The sequence below is a fragment of the Gastrolobium bilobum genome, unplaced genomic scaffold, assembly GCF_033153095.1.
Source record: "Gastrolobium bilobum isolate Gb01-03AN ecotype WA unplaced genomic scaffold, APGP_CSIRO_Gbil_v1 utg13105, whole genome shotgun sequence".
NCBI lineage: Eukaryota > Viridiplantae > Streptophyta > Magnoliopsida > Fabales > Fabaceae > Gastrolobium > Gastrolobium bilobum.
In genome coordinates this window covers 147,967-165,774 of record NW_026896358.1, presented here as the reverse complement: position 1 = coordinate 165,774, position 17,808 = coordinate 147,967, and the positions used below count along the sequence as shown (strand labels likewise).

General features: G+C 32.6%; 3 protein-coding genes across 3 annotated transcripts; 2 read left to right on the top strand and 1 right to left on the bottom strand.

Annotated features, from left to right (window-relative positions):
• Positions 1-235: 235 nt before the first annotated feature.
• Positions 236-1,254, bottom strand: LOC133299316 (uncharacterized). The gene is made up of 2 exons (XM_061498769.1): positions 809-1,254; positions 236-767 (listed from the first exon to the last, which is right to left on the bottom strand). Exons 1-2 carry the CDS (start codon positions 1,252-1,254, stop codon positions 236-238), a joined length of 978 nt encoding a protein of 325 aa, XP_061354753.1.
• A 5,131-nt stretch (positions 1,255-6,385) lies between these two features.
• On the top strand, positions 6,386-9,110 carry LOC133299322 (histidine biosynthesis bifunctional protein hisIE, chloroplastic). Its single transcript, XM_061498774.1, has 6 exons — positions 6,386-6,554; positions 6,852-7,064; positions 7,524-7,769; positions 7,879-7,974; positions 8,071-8,222; positions 8,498-9,110. The coding sequence occupies exons 2-6, from the start codon at positions 6,912-6,914 to the stop codon at positions 8,712-8,714; spliced, it is 864 nt and encodes a 287-aa protein (XP_061354758.1). The 5' UTR covers positions 6,386-6,554; positions 6,852-6,911; the 3' UTR covers positions 8,715-9,110.
• Positions 9,111-14,545: 5,435 nt separating this feature from the next.
• LOC133299321 (chalcone synthase) lies at positions 14,546-16,933 on the top strand. Its single transcript, XM_061498773.1, has 2 exons — positions 14,546-14,896; positions 15,647-16,933. The coding sequence occupies exons 1-2, from the start codon at positions 14,719-14,721 to the stop codon at positions 16,642-16,644; spliced, it is 1,176 nt and encodes a 391-aa protein (XP_061354757.1). The 5' UTR covers positions 14,546-14,718; the 3' UTR covers positions 16,645-16,933.
• The last annotated feature ends 875 nt before the right edge of the window (positions 16,934-17,808 follow it).

The window sequence follows — 17,808 nt, the reverse complement described above, 5'->3', positions numbered from 1 at the left end:
ACTATTCATACTCTGACCATCTTTTTCTCCATCCTCTTTATTCCAGTCTTCCTGAGCTTCACCAGTCTCCTATATTGATTCACTAATTTATGTTTCAAGTGTTGCATATCTAGCAAGAGTTCTTTCTGTAGCTTGGGGATTAGAGGCCCCATCAAGACCCTTTCTGATTTGAACTATTGCCTTTGAAGCTTCTTTTTTGTCTATTCACCAACATCCAAGGACCAAATCTACCTTCCTAAGCATGTTCCCCTGTCTCAGATTCTTGGTAAATTTGAACATTTCTACCAGAAGTTCCATCTAGTTCATTCTCATTCTGATTTTCATCAGAAAGCTTCAAACCATGATTATGATGGCCTATAATTGGGCAAGCTTCAGTTTTATGCCCATACTTCTCACATGAGTAGCAAACTAGGTGAAGCCCCTCATACTCAACCTGCTTAATTTTACCCTCAATCTTGTATTCTGCCTGAAGCGACTTGGTCAGGTCCAGTTTAACACACATTCTCGCAAATCTACCCCTAGCTAGAGACGTTGTAGCTGCATCCACCTTGATGAATTTACCCAGCCAATTTCCATTCCTCTTTAACAATTTTGTATTGGTGTATTCAATTGGGAAGCCCGAAAAACGAACCCAAGCCATAATTTTAGCATTTGTTGCCTGATACGGGTGGAAATCAAGTTCCCAAGAACGAATGGCAAGATAATGATAAAAAATTACCCAAGGCCCCGCAGTTAAAGCATGAGACAAATCCCTCTTATCCAAGAACCTTACCAGGAAATATCCATTTTCAACGTCCGTAACAAAAACCTGACCTTCTCTAACCCACATGTTTTCAATTTTTTATTCATAAACATAAGCGACAATTTCTTACCAAGAAGCTTTACATAAATAGCTTTATTCCATGGTCTCCATTCTTTTTTCTTGAAAGCATCAGAAAGAATGAAATTCGTTCTTCCATCTTTATTCATTTCCCAACTTACCTCAGGTTGCTTTTCAATTGCTTCTTCAGATTCATTCTCCATTTCTTCTTTTTCTTGCTCAGACGCATTTTGTTCATCTTCGCTTATCCATTCTCCGTTGTGGCGCATCAGCATCTCCTTGAACGACATCCCTTCTTTCATCCAATCTTCCTCTCTTACCGACATAGATTGATTATGGCTAAAGGGGGCATCACCCCCTTTGTACTTCTTTTTGCTTCTCTTCAAATTATCCGCTTCCTTCGATGATATTTCTCCCCTCTCCAATGAATGCATTGCCAGAAAATAACTTAAAATTTATTTTTAATATACTGTAGTATTTATAATATTTTTATTTTTTTTTCTCTCTTTCTTCTTCTTAATGGATTTCACTTACTTTTTGTGTGTTAAATGCGATAAAATTTTCTGATATAACATGAAAAATAAATTCCTCATATTTTATTTACTTTATTAATGTTCTTTTTTATACTATTTTTTAAGTAATTTAAATGGAGGGAGATTATATTTAAAATCTCTAACAACCATATTTTTAATTATTAGATCAGAATCAAATCAATTGTTATAAAATAATATTAAGTGAAAGTCATTGATTTAATTTTGATACAACAATAAAAAAATAATTATAAAATATTATAAAGGAAAATAGGATAAAAGTATAACATCTTCCGCGACTAATATTAACTTCTCTATTTTATCATGGGGAATGATATTGTGACAACCAAGTTGTGTTACTACCAAGTGACTACCAATCAATCTTACCGTTAGATCGATTATATGGATCTAACGGTTATATTTATTTCCATATTTGTATGGTCATGATTTCCCAAATTTAATACTTTATATTTATTTTCACCCTTGTATGGTTATGATTTCCCATATTTAATGCTTTCACTTTAAATATGGGGATTATGACCATACAAAGATGAAAATAAATATAACCGTTGGATCAACATAATCGATCTAACGGTGAGATTGATTGGTAGTCACTTGGTAGTAACACAACTTGGTTGTCACAATATCCTTCCCCTTTTATCATAAGGAAAATAGGTTAAAAGTATGGGGAAGGATATTGTAACAATTAAGTTGTGTTACTACCATGTTACTACCAGTCAATCTCACCGTTAGATCGATTATGTTGATCCAACGGTTATATTTATTTTCTTCTTTGTATGGTCATGATTTCTCAAATTTAATAATTTATATTTATTTTCACCTTTATATGGTTATAATTTCCCATATTTAATGCTTTCACTTTAAATTTGGGGAATCATGACCATACAAAGATGAAAATAAATATAACCGTTGGATCAACATAATCGATCTAACGGTGAGATTGATTGGTAGTAACATGGTAGTAACACAACTTGATTGTTACAATATCATTCCCCTAAAAGTATAACGTGTTTCACAATTTATGTTAACTTCTCTATTTTATCATTTTTCATCCATCTGAGCATAAATACTAATCAAATTGATTGAAATTCATCTCCATATATAGTTGGTTCAAAATTATATAAAACTAGAAACCTTATAATTTGTGTTATTATTGTAAATATGGCTCAATTTACCCTTATTAAATCGCTAGTTTATTCCAGTCAGGATTAAAAAGTTCACAGGTTCAAAAAATTCACAAAAATAAAAGCCAATGTAAACTATGATCTAAAATCAATCTTGGCCTTTTGAAAACTATCATGTCTTGTCCTAACTTGCATCCATTATTTAGATAAGGATTTCATTGATAACAAAGTTTACATTTATTTGTATTAATCATTTTATGAATATTAATCAGTTTAACACTTATCCTGGATATGGCTTTAACTCTATGGGATGGTTAATTAATTTTAAGCTTGCTAATAATTAGTTTCTTTCCATGAATTGTCAAACATAATTGTCAAACATATGGATGAATTTGTACGGAATTGTTTTAACTTAATTAATAATTTTTTGTTTAAGGGGGTGTGTTGGATTGAGATTTCAAAGAATTTTAATGGATTATTTTTGGACAAAAAAATCTATTGGTATTCAATTAGGATTTTAAATGATTGAAAAAAAGTCATGTGGTATTAGATAAGAATTTTAAAAGATTGTTTTAAAAAACAATCTTGTGGTATTCAAAAATCTAACGATTTTAATGGATTTTTTTATTGATGTGGATTTCGTAAGACTTTTTAGTGAGAAATATAAATATGATGTCTCTCTCACAATCTCACTCTAACCCCTGAGGTTTCTTGAGATTTTTCAATTGCAGTGTCTTTTTCTTCTTTCAACCCGCTCGAAATTAGGTTTCACCATAGGTAGAGGTGGCAAAACAGGTCGGTCCGGCCCGCCGCCAACCCGCCAAAAACGAGTTCACCCGCCTCGTCCTGCATTTTGATATGGGTTGAAAATCCCAACCCACTCCTTTTTGTGGTGATCGGCGGGTCAACTCGCCTAAAAAATTAAAAAAATTAAAAATTAAAAATAAATTATATTCTATTAATTTTATAATATTTCTTATTTTCATTTCACAATCACTTTAGTATTTTTCCAATCTCAAACCTAAATGTATACTAATAATCAGTCAAATGTTTTTTAGGAACTTATTTTTGCCTCAATATATGAATAACCTTTGTAATAAATAAAGTTTTTCTTTATTTTTCTAGAGGAGTACTAAGATAAAAAGAATTTCATATCACAAAAGCTTAGTGACAATTAAAATACTACCTATCAGTAAAAAAAAATTGACCCGTGGGCCAACCCGCCCCGACCTACCGCCAACCCGTTTTGACCAACAAGGGGCGGGTTGAGGTGGGTTGGAGGGTTGAAAAGTATAACCCAATTCGCCCCGTTTTAGCGGGTTGACCCGTCGGGTTCATCCCAAATTGCCACCTCTAACCATAGGAGCTTCGTGAAAGCTCAAAAGCAACAAAATTGTTAATGATTTTCATCACAAAATAACCCAGAAACAACAAATGAACAAGACTATATTATAATCCATCTCAAAAAAGCAGGTTTTTGAGAGCTTTTAGAAGTTTAAAAATGATTTTTCAAGCTATGTGTCGCGATTTTTCTTTGCACAAAAATGTGTGATTTTTGTATTAAAAACAACATAAAACAAGGAGAAAACAACAGGGGAACTAAAACTCTCAAACTAAATTTTATTTTACATCAATGAAACAATATCAATTTAAAGAAAGATTGAAACTTCCATAATATAAACTCTATACTTCGTAACAATACATTCATGAACGAAATTCCTTCGCTATAGAAAACGATTTCAAATAATTTTTGTGTCAATAGATAACTAAAGACTTGTTTTTCAAAAATCGATTGAAAATAATTTGAGAAATTTTTTAAACTTTCATGTAATAAAATCCAGAAATTCAGATTTGAAATTTTCTTAGAATACTCAATGAAAACATGTATATGATATAGATTAGAAAACTCTCATCACGTAGAACAAAACCCCCCAAAGTTTCTATGATCAAATGCAAAAAAATTTAAATGAAATTTTATCATGAACTTTAGGTTCTATATGCAAATTTAGAATTATTTTAATATAAATAAAAAATTTGGATCTTATAATCATATATGCATAGCTCTGATACCAAATGAAGAAAAGAATTTTCAACTCATTGGTCAATCCCAAGAGCAGAAATGAGAAAATGCTAATGCGTGGAGGACTAGTATAACTGTGAAATTGTTGCTTAGTAATTTTGAATATTTGTTAAAAATTATATTATGTTTTACTAATCAAGAAAATTATATTATATTTTACTTTTTTTATTAATATCTTTGCATTTCTTTGTTATTTTTGTTATTGACTCTTGTAATTTCGAATGTTTGTTAAAAATTTCATGTGTTTTTTTAAAATTTTATAAATTTATATTGTCCTTTCAAATCTTATAAATTCTTTTAAAATCTAATTTTATGAAATCTTGATTGCAAAAAAAGTCTTTTAAAAAAGTCTTTAAAGCCCCTTTAATTCTAAATAGTCTTTTAAAATTTATAAGATTTTTTATCTCAAAATAGTCTTTTAAAATCCTAATCCAATACACGTCCATAAATCTAAATATACAGTTATGTTTAAAATTTGGTCACCCGACCGAATTAGTAGATTCAATTATAAACAAATGGAATTTTTTTTAAAAAAAAACAACAGTTGTAAGTTCTACAAAAAAAAAACTCAGTTATCACTATTCACATATTTTGAAGGTAAAAAACATGAAACACAATGAATATACGGTTATAAGTTTTTCCTTGCGTAGAAACTTATAATCTTCTTGCATAAACAAAAACACATGACCCCATTAGATTTTTTTTAAAAAAAAAGTTGCAGAAAAGGATATTTTTTTAACCGAGACAGAAAAAAAATACCCTAAGAATATAATTTTATGGAAAAACTATTTATGCAATTGTAGGATAAATAGTTTCCCAGTCCCTCGTATACAAAAAATAAAGGGGACTCCATCACTTTCTCTCTCATTTTTTTTATAATTTATCTCTTTCTTTATTTTTATATTTGTGGTAGGGAAGGTGTTTGGTAGGTTTTTTTTTCTTCTTTTTTTTGGATATCTAGAAAAGTGGGGGTGACTTTTAATAATACAATATTTGGTATCATTTTTCAAAAAATTTACCCAATAAAATGATTTAGATGGTAATCCATTAATCCATTTTGTGTATAAATGAAGGATGAAAGTTATTGTTAAGAATACCAGCCAGAGAATGGTACTATTAGATTGCTAAGAGATTAGAAAAAGCGGTTTGAAATTTTTGACAAAAATATCCCTTTTTTTTAAGAAAGTGATTTAGCTCTTTGACGTAAAAAAAATACCAAAGTGATGGTATATTTGTAATATCACACCAAATTCTCAATAATATATTATAATCAATCAAACGTAAACTTAGTAAATTTTACCTAATATTTTTGGTAAAATTATAGCCTACTAAATAACTTTTTGATCATATTCCTGATAATTTTATTTTTTCATCATATTCTCAGTAATTGTGATTTTTTGATAATTTTTTTTTCTTTTTTACCGAACACCCCGTATAAAATGTTTGGATGAAAGGATTTGAAGATGAAGGAAAAAAAACTCTGTTTTCATTTTTAATAAATATTATTTTTTTAACGAAAATTTCCACTGCAGTAAATATTATTCTTAGGGAAATGATCCATTTACAAACTATTTTAACAAATTTTTACAAATTACACTATGTTCTCCCGATAGAACATAGTGAAATTAGTGTTCTCCCGTGAGAAGATAATGTAGTTTGTAAAAAAAAAAAAGTTTATAAATATAACTTTTCTCTTGTTATCACATGACAAAAGTAATTTTAAAAATTTAGAAGTAGTGTATTGTCGTTTTTTTTGGTGAAAACATTTGTCAATGAAACGGTGCGTTATGAGACGTGTTCCTCCATCGTGTTAGGGTTTTGCAGATTTACATTTTACCTCCATTTTCTTCACAACCACAGAGTTCACAGTAGCAGCCATGCACTGGAGCTCGCAATGACGCGATTTCTCGACGCGAGCTTCAATTTCTCGACGCGAGCTTCAATTTCTCGATACTCGCTCTAAATTATTGCTCGACACGGTAACTTTTTTCCCCCCCTTGATTTTCTCATCATGCGTTTAGATTAGTTCTAATATAGACATGGTTTTCACTGTTAATTTTGAAATGTGTCTTTTAATTTAAAAAGTGTTTTTACGCATACAAAATCCCAACAGAACCATACCAGGTTGTGAGTGCATCTATTTCTGCATTTCACCCCTGTACAAGGTTTTTAATTTTTGTTACTTGAGTAAGTATGTAGGCAACATGTTTGGTTAAATCTCCCTATGAATCGTTCTCAAAATAAAATAAAATATTGGTTTCTTTACAATTGCAAAGGCAAGTGGGTTGCTGAGAAATTGCTAGAAGCTGCACGTTCCGTTTGTGCGTTTCAATTCAATGACTGTTTCCTACGTTCACATGCTTCAATCTATCAGAGGTTTCCACAAAGGCAACCTCTCCTTTTCCAGCCATGACTACCCCAGACACAGTTACAAGGGGAGGAGGACCCACTGCTTAACTTTTGCTTCTATGCAAACATCAGACCCCAAGGTACTTACTTCTATGTCAATTTGTGTTTTCTAGGATTTGGTTGCTTTGCTTATCAGGTTATTTGGATAGTGGGCAATGGTAGCTGTTGAAGTATTTGTTAGCGTAGTGGACATGTGATTTGATTCTGCATTCTGTTTTGTTATCTATTAGATTGTGTAGAAGTAGTATCTAGTACAAGGAAGGATAGGCTCAGCTTTTCTTATTTTGAAAAATAATTGATTTCATAAGCATCTATGGTAACCATAATTGTTGCCTGTGATCAATTTACTTCCATGTGATCAAGTCCCCAAATTCTTTCACATGTTTATGGTGACTGTAAATATTTTATTAATACTAACAAGAAAATTCACACTTTGTGTTGCTTGTAAAATTTCTTGGCATTTGTTTTCATTACTTATTATTATTATTATTGAGGATATAAATCCTTGTTTTCACATTGAAGGGTTAAGCTTTTCTCAGGTAGATTTATTGCTGGACAGTGTAAAATGGGATAACAAAGGTTTGGCTGTGGCAATAGCTCAGAATGTTGACACAGGAGCCATACTAATGCAAGGTTTTACGAACAGAGAAGCAGTTGCTACAACCATATCTTCTCGAAAGGCCACATTTTTTAGCCGGTCACGATCCACATTGTGGACTAAAGGAGAAACCTCTAATAATTTTATCAATGTTCATGATGTCTTTCTTGATTGTGATCGTGACTCCGTAAGCGTTCACCTTTTTTTTTCCTTTGAATTATTTACATTTTCCCTTCCTATTCTTTGTTTCGTATGGAATGTTGATTACTTCTTTTTTTACCCTGGTAACTGCTCAGATAATATATCTTGGGAAACCTGATGGGCCTACCTGCCACACAGGGTCAGAAACATGCTATTATACATCAGTCTTTGACTTGTTAAAACAGCAAGAGGTTAGTTTCAATTAATTAAAACAAGAGTATGTTATTGTCTTGTATTCCTGCAGAGAAAGGCGAGCAATATTCAAATTGATTCTGGTTATGTTACAGGCTGAAGGAAATAAATTAGCATTGACCTCTTTGTATGCATTAGAGTCAACAATCTCCCAGCGCAAAGCAGAGTTAGCAGAAGGAGAAAATGGAAACTCTTCATGGACAAAGCGATTATTGCTTAATGATAAGTTGCTGTGCTCTAAAATCAGGTCGGGCATATCTTATCATGTTATTATGTTGATTTTGAATTTAAGTAAAGAAAATTCCCTTTCTCCTTGTTCATCCTAAAAAAAAGAAAATCCATATTCTCCATGCTTTCCAGTCACTGCAAATCCTTGTACCTGATATAATTGCCTCTGTATATAAGCTTATTCTTAAAACACTAATTAGATTTTTTGTAATTCACTTTGCTTGAAGAAAACATATGGACTAAACGCTAATCTCTTTATGACCTCAGATTGTAACTGTATCTTTCTACTTGCAGAGAAGAGGCAAACGAGTTGTGTCAAACACTAGAGAATAATGAAGACAAGTCACGTACTGCCTCAGAGATGGCTGATGTGCTCTATCATTGCATGGTTCTGTTGGCACGGAAAGATGTCAACGTAGAAGATGTTCTGCAGGTTCTTCGGCAGAGATTTTCGCAATCTGGTATTGAGGAAAAGAGAAGTCGTGCATCACAGAAATTGGAGGAAAATTGAATGTTCTATCAAGTCCATACTTCAAACACTACATTTAGCTTTTGGTGACATGGCCTAATGTAACATACGGGTTCTTTCCCGTGTGACTGTGAGTGAGTAGCAGTAACTTCTGTTAAATTGGGTTGAGAATGTCAAGAACACCATCTAACTTTCATCCTCCCATTTTCTGGATATCAGTTTTAATCCTTTTGAGGTTTTAGTTAATTGTATTTCGTGCATGCTTATGTTCAGCAAACTGTAAGTCTGTAATACACCAGGAGTTATTAATTTCTGGTCGTCTTAGTTATTTGCCCAAGTTGGATTATGAAACTTGTGTCATCCTGCGATGTCGGCAATTTAATTATTTTTAATATTTGACCTTTATTTCTTATATGATTTTCACTATTATCACTGGGATGTAGTATTCTTTCTTATGTACTATTTATTACATGTATATCATACATAGTTTCGAGGGTTTAGCAAAAGCAGTGAAGTGTTTTTCTCTTCTCTTTTCTTTTTTGTCTTCGTTGTTGTTGTCATATAAAATGGGAAGACACAACATTGCTTTTAAAAATGAAGTAAACAGCGAAGATCACAACTTCATTTAATATTTACTTAAATTGATAGGTCATAATATTCTTCCACCGAAATTATTCCCGGATAAATTAGAAAGAGATCCTGTTGGAAGAAAAGTTGAAGAGATTATGCTAGTGTTGCAGGATGAGAAGAAGCTGGAATAGTGTATTTGCGCAGTCACTCATGCACTTTGATAGTTTCTTCACATTTTGTGGCGCACTTCAACAAATTCTCGACGTGCCGATTGAAACAGTCAGCCATGGAGAATACATCATTCCCCCATTTACCAAGGCACTGCCCCAGTTTACCTTTATGGCTACCATATTCATGGGCCACTCCTAATGAAATCAACACAAGCACCGCAAGAATTTGGATCACATGCTTTGAGCTTTAATTGGTTTCACAGGTTACTCCTCAGCTGTTTGTGAATCTAAGATTTATCTATATATACTTGTTGGGAATAACATCTCTGCCACATAAAGAAATTTTAAGTGGGCTACTATCTTTATTTTTCTCTTTCATTGATTTCTGCCCTCTCTCTTGATTTTTCTCTGTGGTAGATAAGAATTTTCTGCCTTAGGCAGAGATGTTATTCCCATACTTGTTATGGGGAAGGTACTTGTCATCACATTTGAAAAAAAGTTGTCCTACATTTTGCTGGCAGGTTTGGTATTTGAAATGAGAAGTTTTTTTTTTAGAAATAATGTATTATTTATTTTATGGAAAAAATATATATCCTTTTAAATTATAGTCCTTTTAAGAGAGATATAGAGATAGATTACAGGGGGAGAGAAAAAAAAAACCTTACTCTTTCTTCCCCATGATTTATCTATTTCTCTATCTTAAAAAAATACAATTTTATATCCTTTAAAATGATACACATTTTTTCCGTATTTTAAAGGGGAAGGTTATTGTGACAACCAAGTTGTGTTACTACCAAATGACTACCAATCAATCTCACCGTTAGATCGATTATGTTGATCCAACGGTTATATTTATTTCCATCTTTGTATGGTCATGATTCCCCATATTTAAAGTGAAAGCATTAAATATGGGAAATCATAACCGTACAAAGGTGAAAATAAATATAAAGTATTAAATTTGAGAAATCATGACCATACAAAGATGGAAATAAATATAACCGTTGGATCAACATAATCGATCTAACGGTGAGATTGATTGGTAGTCTCTTAGTAGTAACACAACTTAGTTGTCACAATATCCTTCCCCTATTTTAAAAGCATAAGTTTTCTATTATTGTAGTTTGTTCCCTGCAACTTTAAGTTGTCAAAATTGAATAAAATTAAAAAACTATCAAGAATTTTCATAAGTCTCCGAATCCTCTTCAATGAACAAAATTTTGGTGCATCAGGTGTACCCAACTGGTACATCATTTTTTTCACATTTGAAAAAAAATTCACCACTTTTGAAAGCTTTTATTCTTGCCACATTGAAAAAATTTCTCCTTTTGAAAAAAAAGATGTACCCAATTGGGTATATCCGATGCACACAAATTTTTCCTCTTCGACTCCTTCGGGTCTTATTGTTATTGGCTTCTGTTCAATAATCTTTAAGGTTTAAAGTTTATAAAGTTACTTTAGATAACTTTATCTAATGTTCATCAAAATACACACATAAAAGTGTGTGGGGCCCATGTTTTTTTTTCTCTATCTTCTTTTCATATGGGTCCACATGAACCCCACATATTTTTTTGTGTGTATTTTGGTAAACGTTAGATAAAGTTATTTAAAGTAGCTTTAAAAACTTTAAACCCTAATCTTTATTATGATATTGTTTCGGGGTGAGGATAAGATACCTAATGAGCTAAGAGGCTGCAACAAATCACGTTAGCACTCGGCTAGGGGTGATAGCTCGCTAGAGCCTCCAATCTCGGGTTGTGGGGTTTACAAACTACTTGGTTTACAAGGGAATGTAAATAAAATTTAAAAAACCCTAACAACAACTATTAATGGTTCCAAGCGCAAACTACTAAATAAAAGAAAATTATAATAAGTCAGAGGCCAACAACAGTACCAGGCCTCTGCGGGCACAAGGGCGTCGTCCCCTGCACCCCTGTCGGGGTGGCTCCCACGGACCCTCGCTCACTCACCTGGGAGCGGGACTTCAATTGACTTTCAACAAGGGCCTTAATCAGTATGCGAAGTATGAACCATACCCAATATATAAAAGATAATTTTATCTCTTATAACATACAAAATATTAATCCTTATAAATATTTATAACCCACAAAACTTACTTGACAAGGAATTAGTATCGAGATGCTTCTCAAAGTGAATGCATAAACTAGCTAATCATGTTAATCATTCCCTCGGTGCTCACCATGCTAGCGATCACAAGACAGGTTTTGGACCCGATTACGTTGACCCGTTAGACTATGCATTGGGTCCACGACATTTTTTGAATGGAATGGGTGTACTGAAAAAGCGTTCCTAAATCATATTATAACCAACTTATATAATTTCTTAGGAACTAAAGTATAGTTTTTGTATTTTTAGTAACTAATGTATCCACCGCCAAATTTGTTATGAATAAATTTAGGAGTTTACTCATTTTAATTATTTTTAGGTTTATTTCACTATGTTCAGATTAAATAAAAAGCTTTTGCAAAAGCAAGTCAAAGAATGCCTTTGTGCATAAGTTGTCGTGTGCCTTTCCATTATCCTTAATCCTTAACAGCTTATGGGTTGAAGCACTTGATTGGAAGGCACGAGCAATTTAACGACTTAATTTTCAGGCTTTTTTTATAAAATAAAAATAAAAAATGAGGATGTGAAAACTGAAAAGTTGCAAATTACTCAATATTAAAGAGGAGTCTTTACATTTTCCGCCATTGCCGTGACACAGTAACACTAAAAGTGAAAAATATTTTTGGTAATACTAATGTATTAAACACTTGGTATATCCTTTATCAAATATAAAAAAATAATATATTTATATTACCTTTTTTTTATATTCTTTTTTTTTTCTTGATAAGGGAATACCTAATCTTAGTACACCTTAAATGTGACGCTAAAAGTGGGCAACGGTAGCCTCTGAAATGAAACAAAGAATGGAAGGTGCATTAGCGAAGCAAATCATATGGTCGTGGAGATATTCCCACCAAACAAACTAACAGATGAACGACAACGACATAAGTTCACGTAGATTTGTTGTAAGCTTTCATTCTCAGCCATTCGTTTTCACTCATGTAACTCTTCCTGTGTCACTACTTTCCATGCTTAGTAATTGCGTATGAGAAATAATTCATTACAAGTTATAAAAAAAAATCATTACAAATAGGAATATAGATGGGTCGTGTGACAGGTTAAGTCACTTTCTGAACATAAAATCTTGGAAATTAAAAGTTTAAATAGGATTAGACACAATATTTTATTAGAGTTACGAAAAATTCTCTAACCTTTTTTAGAATTTTTTGAAAGAATTATATATTACCGATGTTGTTAAAGTCAAGTTTTTACATAGAAACAAAAATAGATTGTAAAAACGTAAATAATAGAAACGACACGATATATATATATGAGATAAATCACTACTCAAAATTCAATAAATAACTTCATATTTAAAACATATAAGTCACATAACTATATAAGACATAAGTCCAAAAATATAAAAAAGAGTTCAACAATTCCTACAACCAAGATCCAAAACATCAAATGAATTAAATTTTAATACCTTCTAAATTATATAAATTAATTCAGATCAGACACATTATTTTGCATCAGTTGCATGTCTTCAATGTCCTTTTCTCTTGCTACCATAATAAGTTCATTTGCAATAAAATATAATAAATTAATTCAAAACACATCTCAACTTAGTACTCAAACTTTTCACCAATGGCTTCTTTTTCTGCAATAGCGACCTCACGCCAGGTTTTTTTTTTTAAAAAATAGCTAGAAGAAAATCTATGCATTTTGATTTGGGGAAAATGGAAATAGATTTTTTTTAAAAAAAAAAAACTGGTCATGGGTTAAAAGTTGATCCGATTAAATTTTATTTTAATTTTTTCGATATAAGATCCAATTCAGTTTTTTGGTTTAAGTAAAAATGTAGAAACTTACATTTTAACTATTTTTACGTTTTTGCACAGAATTTTTACCAGTTTTTATTGCGTTTTAACACGCATCTCTTCAGTGAAATTCTCACATCGGCCGACAGAATTTGAACTCACTAATTTTTGACAACAATATATGTTATCCACCAATAAAATTATCAGCTGATGAAATTTGAACCCACACCCATCAAACCCATAATCAACTACGCCCACCACCTTTGTTGGCTCTAAACATAAAATCTAACTACAGCTTATATCACATAAATATTTATTATTATTATTATTATTATTATTTAATTATTTAATATTTGAAGTGAGTGAGTGTAGAAAAGTGAATATGCTATAATGAATAAAAGATAAATATTTCTTTCATTATTTTTCTTTTAAAAAAATGATAGGGGTCAACCAGATTGTGAGTGTCATTAGGCAATCGCGACACTTACCAAATAGCATTTGATTAATCCTCACTTCTTTTTATTCAAATTAAATGAAAAAATTGAAAAAAATAAATAAATAAGTGTCGCCACGGGGTTAAATACAACACTAATTACTCCATTGAAAAAAAAAATCGTATTAATCTTATTTTACTAACTTTTGGCTTATTTGACTCCAATTAGGTACAAGTCAAGAACAGTAGTATCAGTAGTACACAACGGAACTATAAGTCAACATTTTAGTTGGTAGAAACTTTTGCATCGAAACATAAATATCACAGGCGTATTCACATGAAATGAGGTGGTCCCAATAACTTAATATTATCAGATTTTTAAGTGCTCTTAAATAAGAAAAGATGTTTTTTCTGTATTATTTTCTATAATCATTTTGATTATGTAAATCATCATCATTATTATTATTATTATTCCTCTTCAACTACATATATACTTTTAATGTGGTTGAAGATGAAACACATGAAAGGATTGGCACAAAAATTTCCTTAACTCAAGAAAAAACACCTATAACAAATTCTGCAATGATTTCCGAGTTATAAATGAACAATGGCTTTTGTACCTACAAATCCAAAGAATGTGCAACATCGTATGTGGCCTCACATCTGCCACCGGTTAACCAGCCTACCCCAATCCACGTGTATACTCATCTGTCCGTCCCTCAAACCTACTCGCTTATACAAAGTTAGGTAATTAACAAATGAACCTTTATAAAAACCTAAACCCATTTCTATGGATACACCATCCAACCCTTTCCATTTATAAAAGGCAGAGTATATTTTCCTCTACACCCCACAAATCAAATAACATTAATCTTATTCATTCCCCTTCCAAACTCTTCTCCTCATCTTACCTCAGCAAATCTCGTTTGTTCACACTCCTATATTACTTGACACTCCTTCACCATCCAATTAAATCAAGAAAAAGAAAAATGGTGACGGTTGAGGAAATCCGCAACGCCCAGCGTTCCAATGGCCCTGCAACCATCTTGGCCTTTGGCACAGCCACACCCTCCAACTGCGTTGTACAAGCTGATTACCCTGACTACTACTTCCGCATCACCAACAGTGAACACATGACTGACCTCAAAGAAAAGTTCAAGCGCATGTGTATGTATACATTCTTAATTTTCTTTTCACTAGCTATCATTGTTTATCAATTTTATTATAAATATAATTAATAATATGATCCATCATTTTTTTTAATTTTTTTCACCAAATCATCGATTAATCCTCTTGAGCCAATAGAACCACACCTAAGCAGTTTTTTTTTTCTAGAATTAAATTCAAAATTATTGGTTAAATTAAAATATTTTTTATATTAATTTATTAATTATTCGACTAATCTGATTCAAGCATAGAAGATTACATGCGTAGGATCATATGGGCATGAAACAAAGCTCATATTGTATCCACGTTATTTTAAATTTGAGATAACTCAGTTAAACTGAAATAAATCCTTATCAATTGTTTCATGGGTTGAAACAACAATTTACATAGTTATAAACACTAACGTAATCAAATTGGAACCAACAAGTGTGTTTGGTACTGACTGATTTTCAAAATTTTATCTTTAGGAATGTTTGGTACAAGATATTTTGTAGGATTCTTGAAAAATTAAACTTTTCTAAATTTTTAATTTTTGGATATTATCATAAACGGAATGTTTTTATCATATTCTTAAAAATTGAGATTTTCGGATAATTTTTTTTTCTTCTACTAAACGCTTCGTTAATGATTATAAATGATTTGTTTCTTTATGTTAGTTTTGACACTAACTTCATCGACTGATTTTTGACGTTAGCTTCTCAAGTTTTCTGCCTTTGCCACTAGTTATAAAGTTTTTGTTTTATATTTCAGGTGAGAAGTCAATGATCAATAAGCGATACATGCATTTAACAGAGGAATATTTGAAGGAGAATCCAAACATGTGTGCTTATATGGCGCCATCCTTGGATGCGAGACAGGACATAGTGGTGGTGGAAGTGCCAAAGCTAGGAAAAGAGGCAGCAGCAAAGGCTATTAAGGAATGGGGTCAACCAAAGTCAAAGATAACACACTTGGTGTTCTGCACCACATCAGGGGTGGACATGCCCGGAGCAGATTACCAACTCACGAAGCTTCTAGGCCTGAGGCCCTCCGTGAAACGTCTCATGATGTACCAGCAAGGTTGTTTCGCCGGCGGCACCGTCCTCCGCCTCGCCAAGGATCTCGCCGAGAACAACAAAGGCGCGAGGGTTCTCGTCGTTTGTTCTGAGATCACCGCCGTCACATTCCGTGGCCCCTCCGACACTCACCTTGATTCCCTCGTCGGTCAGGCGCTCTTCGGAGACGGCGCGGCGGCGGTTATAATCGGAGCAGATCCTGACCTTGCTGTGGAGAGGCCGATTTTTCAGTTGGTGTCGGCGGCGCAGACAATTCTGCCGGACTCCGACGGCGCCATCGACGGCCACCTCCGAGAAGTGGGGCTCACCTTCCACTTGCTTAAGGATGTTCCTGGGATTATATCGAAGAACATTGAGAAGAGTTTGGTCGAGGCTTTTGCACCTATTGGGATCAGTGATTGGAACTCGCTCTTCTGGGTTGCGCATCCGGGTGGACCGGCTATTTTGGACCAGGTTGAGATTAAGCTCCGGCTCAAGGAAGAGAAACTCCGGTCCACCCGGCACGTGCTAAGCGAGTATGGAAACATGTCAAGCGCGTGCGTTCTGTTTATCTTGGATGAGGTGAGAAAGAGGTCAAAGGAGGAAGGGAAGAGCACCACCGGAGATGGGCTTGAATGGGGAGTGTTGTTCGGGTTCGGGCCGGGTCTCACGGTTGAGACTGTGGTGCTTCACAGTGTTCCCTTCGAGGATTAAATTTGGAGTGTGGGCCCTTACGGTTTGTATAAGCAAGTTAATAGTATTTAATAAGGAAAATGCCGCGAGAAATTTGGAAACAGAATTGCTTCTTTTTATTATTATTATTATTATTATATAGACAGATTTAGTGACATGTGACATGTTTGTGAATCTGTCGTGTATGGGAGTGAATTTGTTAAGGTTTTAATACTTGCATATTCTGCATTGAATTTGATTATGAAATTTCGCAATTTTGTTTCGATGGCGTTACCTTATTTTCTGTTCATTTATGGGGTGGGATCATTTCTTTCTCTCAAGCATTAATGTTGTCTTAAGAGTTAGAACATGCTTGGGTCAGATGTTTTTAAAAAAACAATAGTGACTCTTAAGTTAAATGTATTAAATGAGCAAAATATTATTCATTTTTTATGTGCACTTAAATTAGTTATACTAAGTGTTTTATGCATAAATATTTTGATATTTACAGATTCTAGACGGAACAGATAAAACTCAACCTTATAGAAACTAATTACTCAGAAAAGGATAAGGAAATATTCCCCCAAAAGAAGAGTAATAAAGTGATATCAAATTATGTTCTTTCATCGAAAAGCTTATATACGAATGAGCCAGAGGCACAAATGCCCCATTTATAATTGGAAGCGATGCTAAGTTTTGTAATTTATAAGAATTTAAGTTTAAATATCTCTTTCCCGTATGGCATAACTTAAAAAAAAAAAACCTTAAAAACTAAGAAATTTTTATAAGGAATATTCTTTATAAACGGTTAATGAATTAAAAATAAAAAATATTCAATATGTTAAAAAATCTTAAACATTTATGATTTTTAAATAAAAAATAATATTTAATAAAAATATTGAATGGTTCTTTCCTACTATTCATTAGCAAAACGAAATATTTTATTATCAAAATACAAGTTGGTGCAACAAATAATAATCATGTATGCCAATACCAAAAAATAGGGTACAGTGCTGCCATAACTGTATTACCGTATCATTACTTATGCAATAATTTGGGCTCCCGAAATGAGAAGTAAATGCAGACTTACAACTTATACAATATCCAATTTATTTTGGAATCAGTAATTGTACTTAAAAAAAGGTTAATTACAAGGAAGATATCAAACAAACTTTAAACTTTACATGCAATATCAAGAATTTAATT

Excerpts from the sequence above, each read along its gene's own strand:
- LOC133299321 (XM_061498773.1), top strand. The coding sequence starts at position 14,719 with ATGGTGACGGTTGAGGAAATCCGCAACGCCCAGCGTTCCAATGGCCCT. Across the intron at positions 14,897-15,646 it reads AGAAAAGTTCAAGCGCATGT|GTGAGAAGTCAATGATCAAT; the intron begins GTATGTATACAT and ends TTTATATTTCAG.
- LOC133299322 (XM_061498774.1), top strand. The coding sequence starts at position 6,912 with ATGACTGTTTCCTACGTTCACATGCTTCAATCTATCAGAGGTTTCCAC. Across the intron at positions 7,770-7,878 it reads TTGATTGTGATCGTGACTCC|ATAATATATCTTGGGAAACC; the intron begins GTAAGCGTTCAC and ends GTAACTGCTCAG. Across the intron at positions 8,223-8,497 it reads TTGCTGTGCTCTAAAATCAG|AGAAGAGGCAAACGAGTTGT; the intron begins GTCGGGCATATC and ends TTCTACTTGCAG.
- LOC133299316 (XM_061498769.1), bottom strand. The coding sequence starts at position 1,254 with ATGCATTCATTGGAGAGGGGAGAAATATCATCGAAGGAAGCGGATAAT. Across the intron at positions 768-808 it reads TGTGGGTTAGAGAAGGTCAG|GTTCTTGGATAAGAGGGATT; the intron begins GTTTTTGTTACG and ends TTTCCTGGTAAG.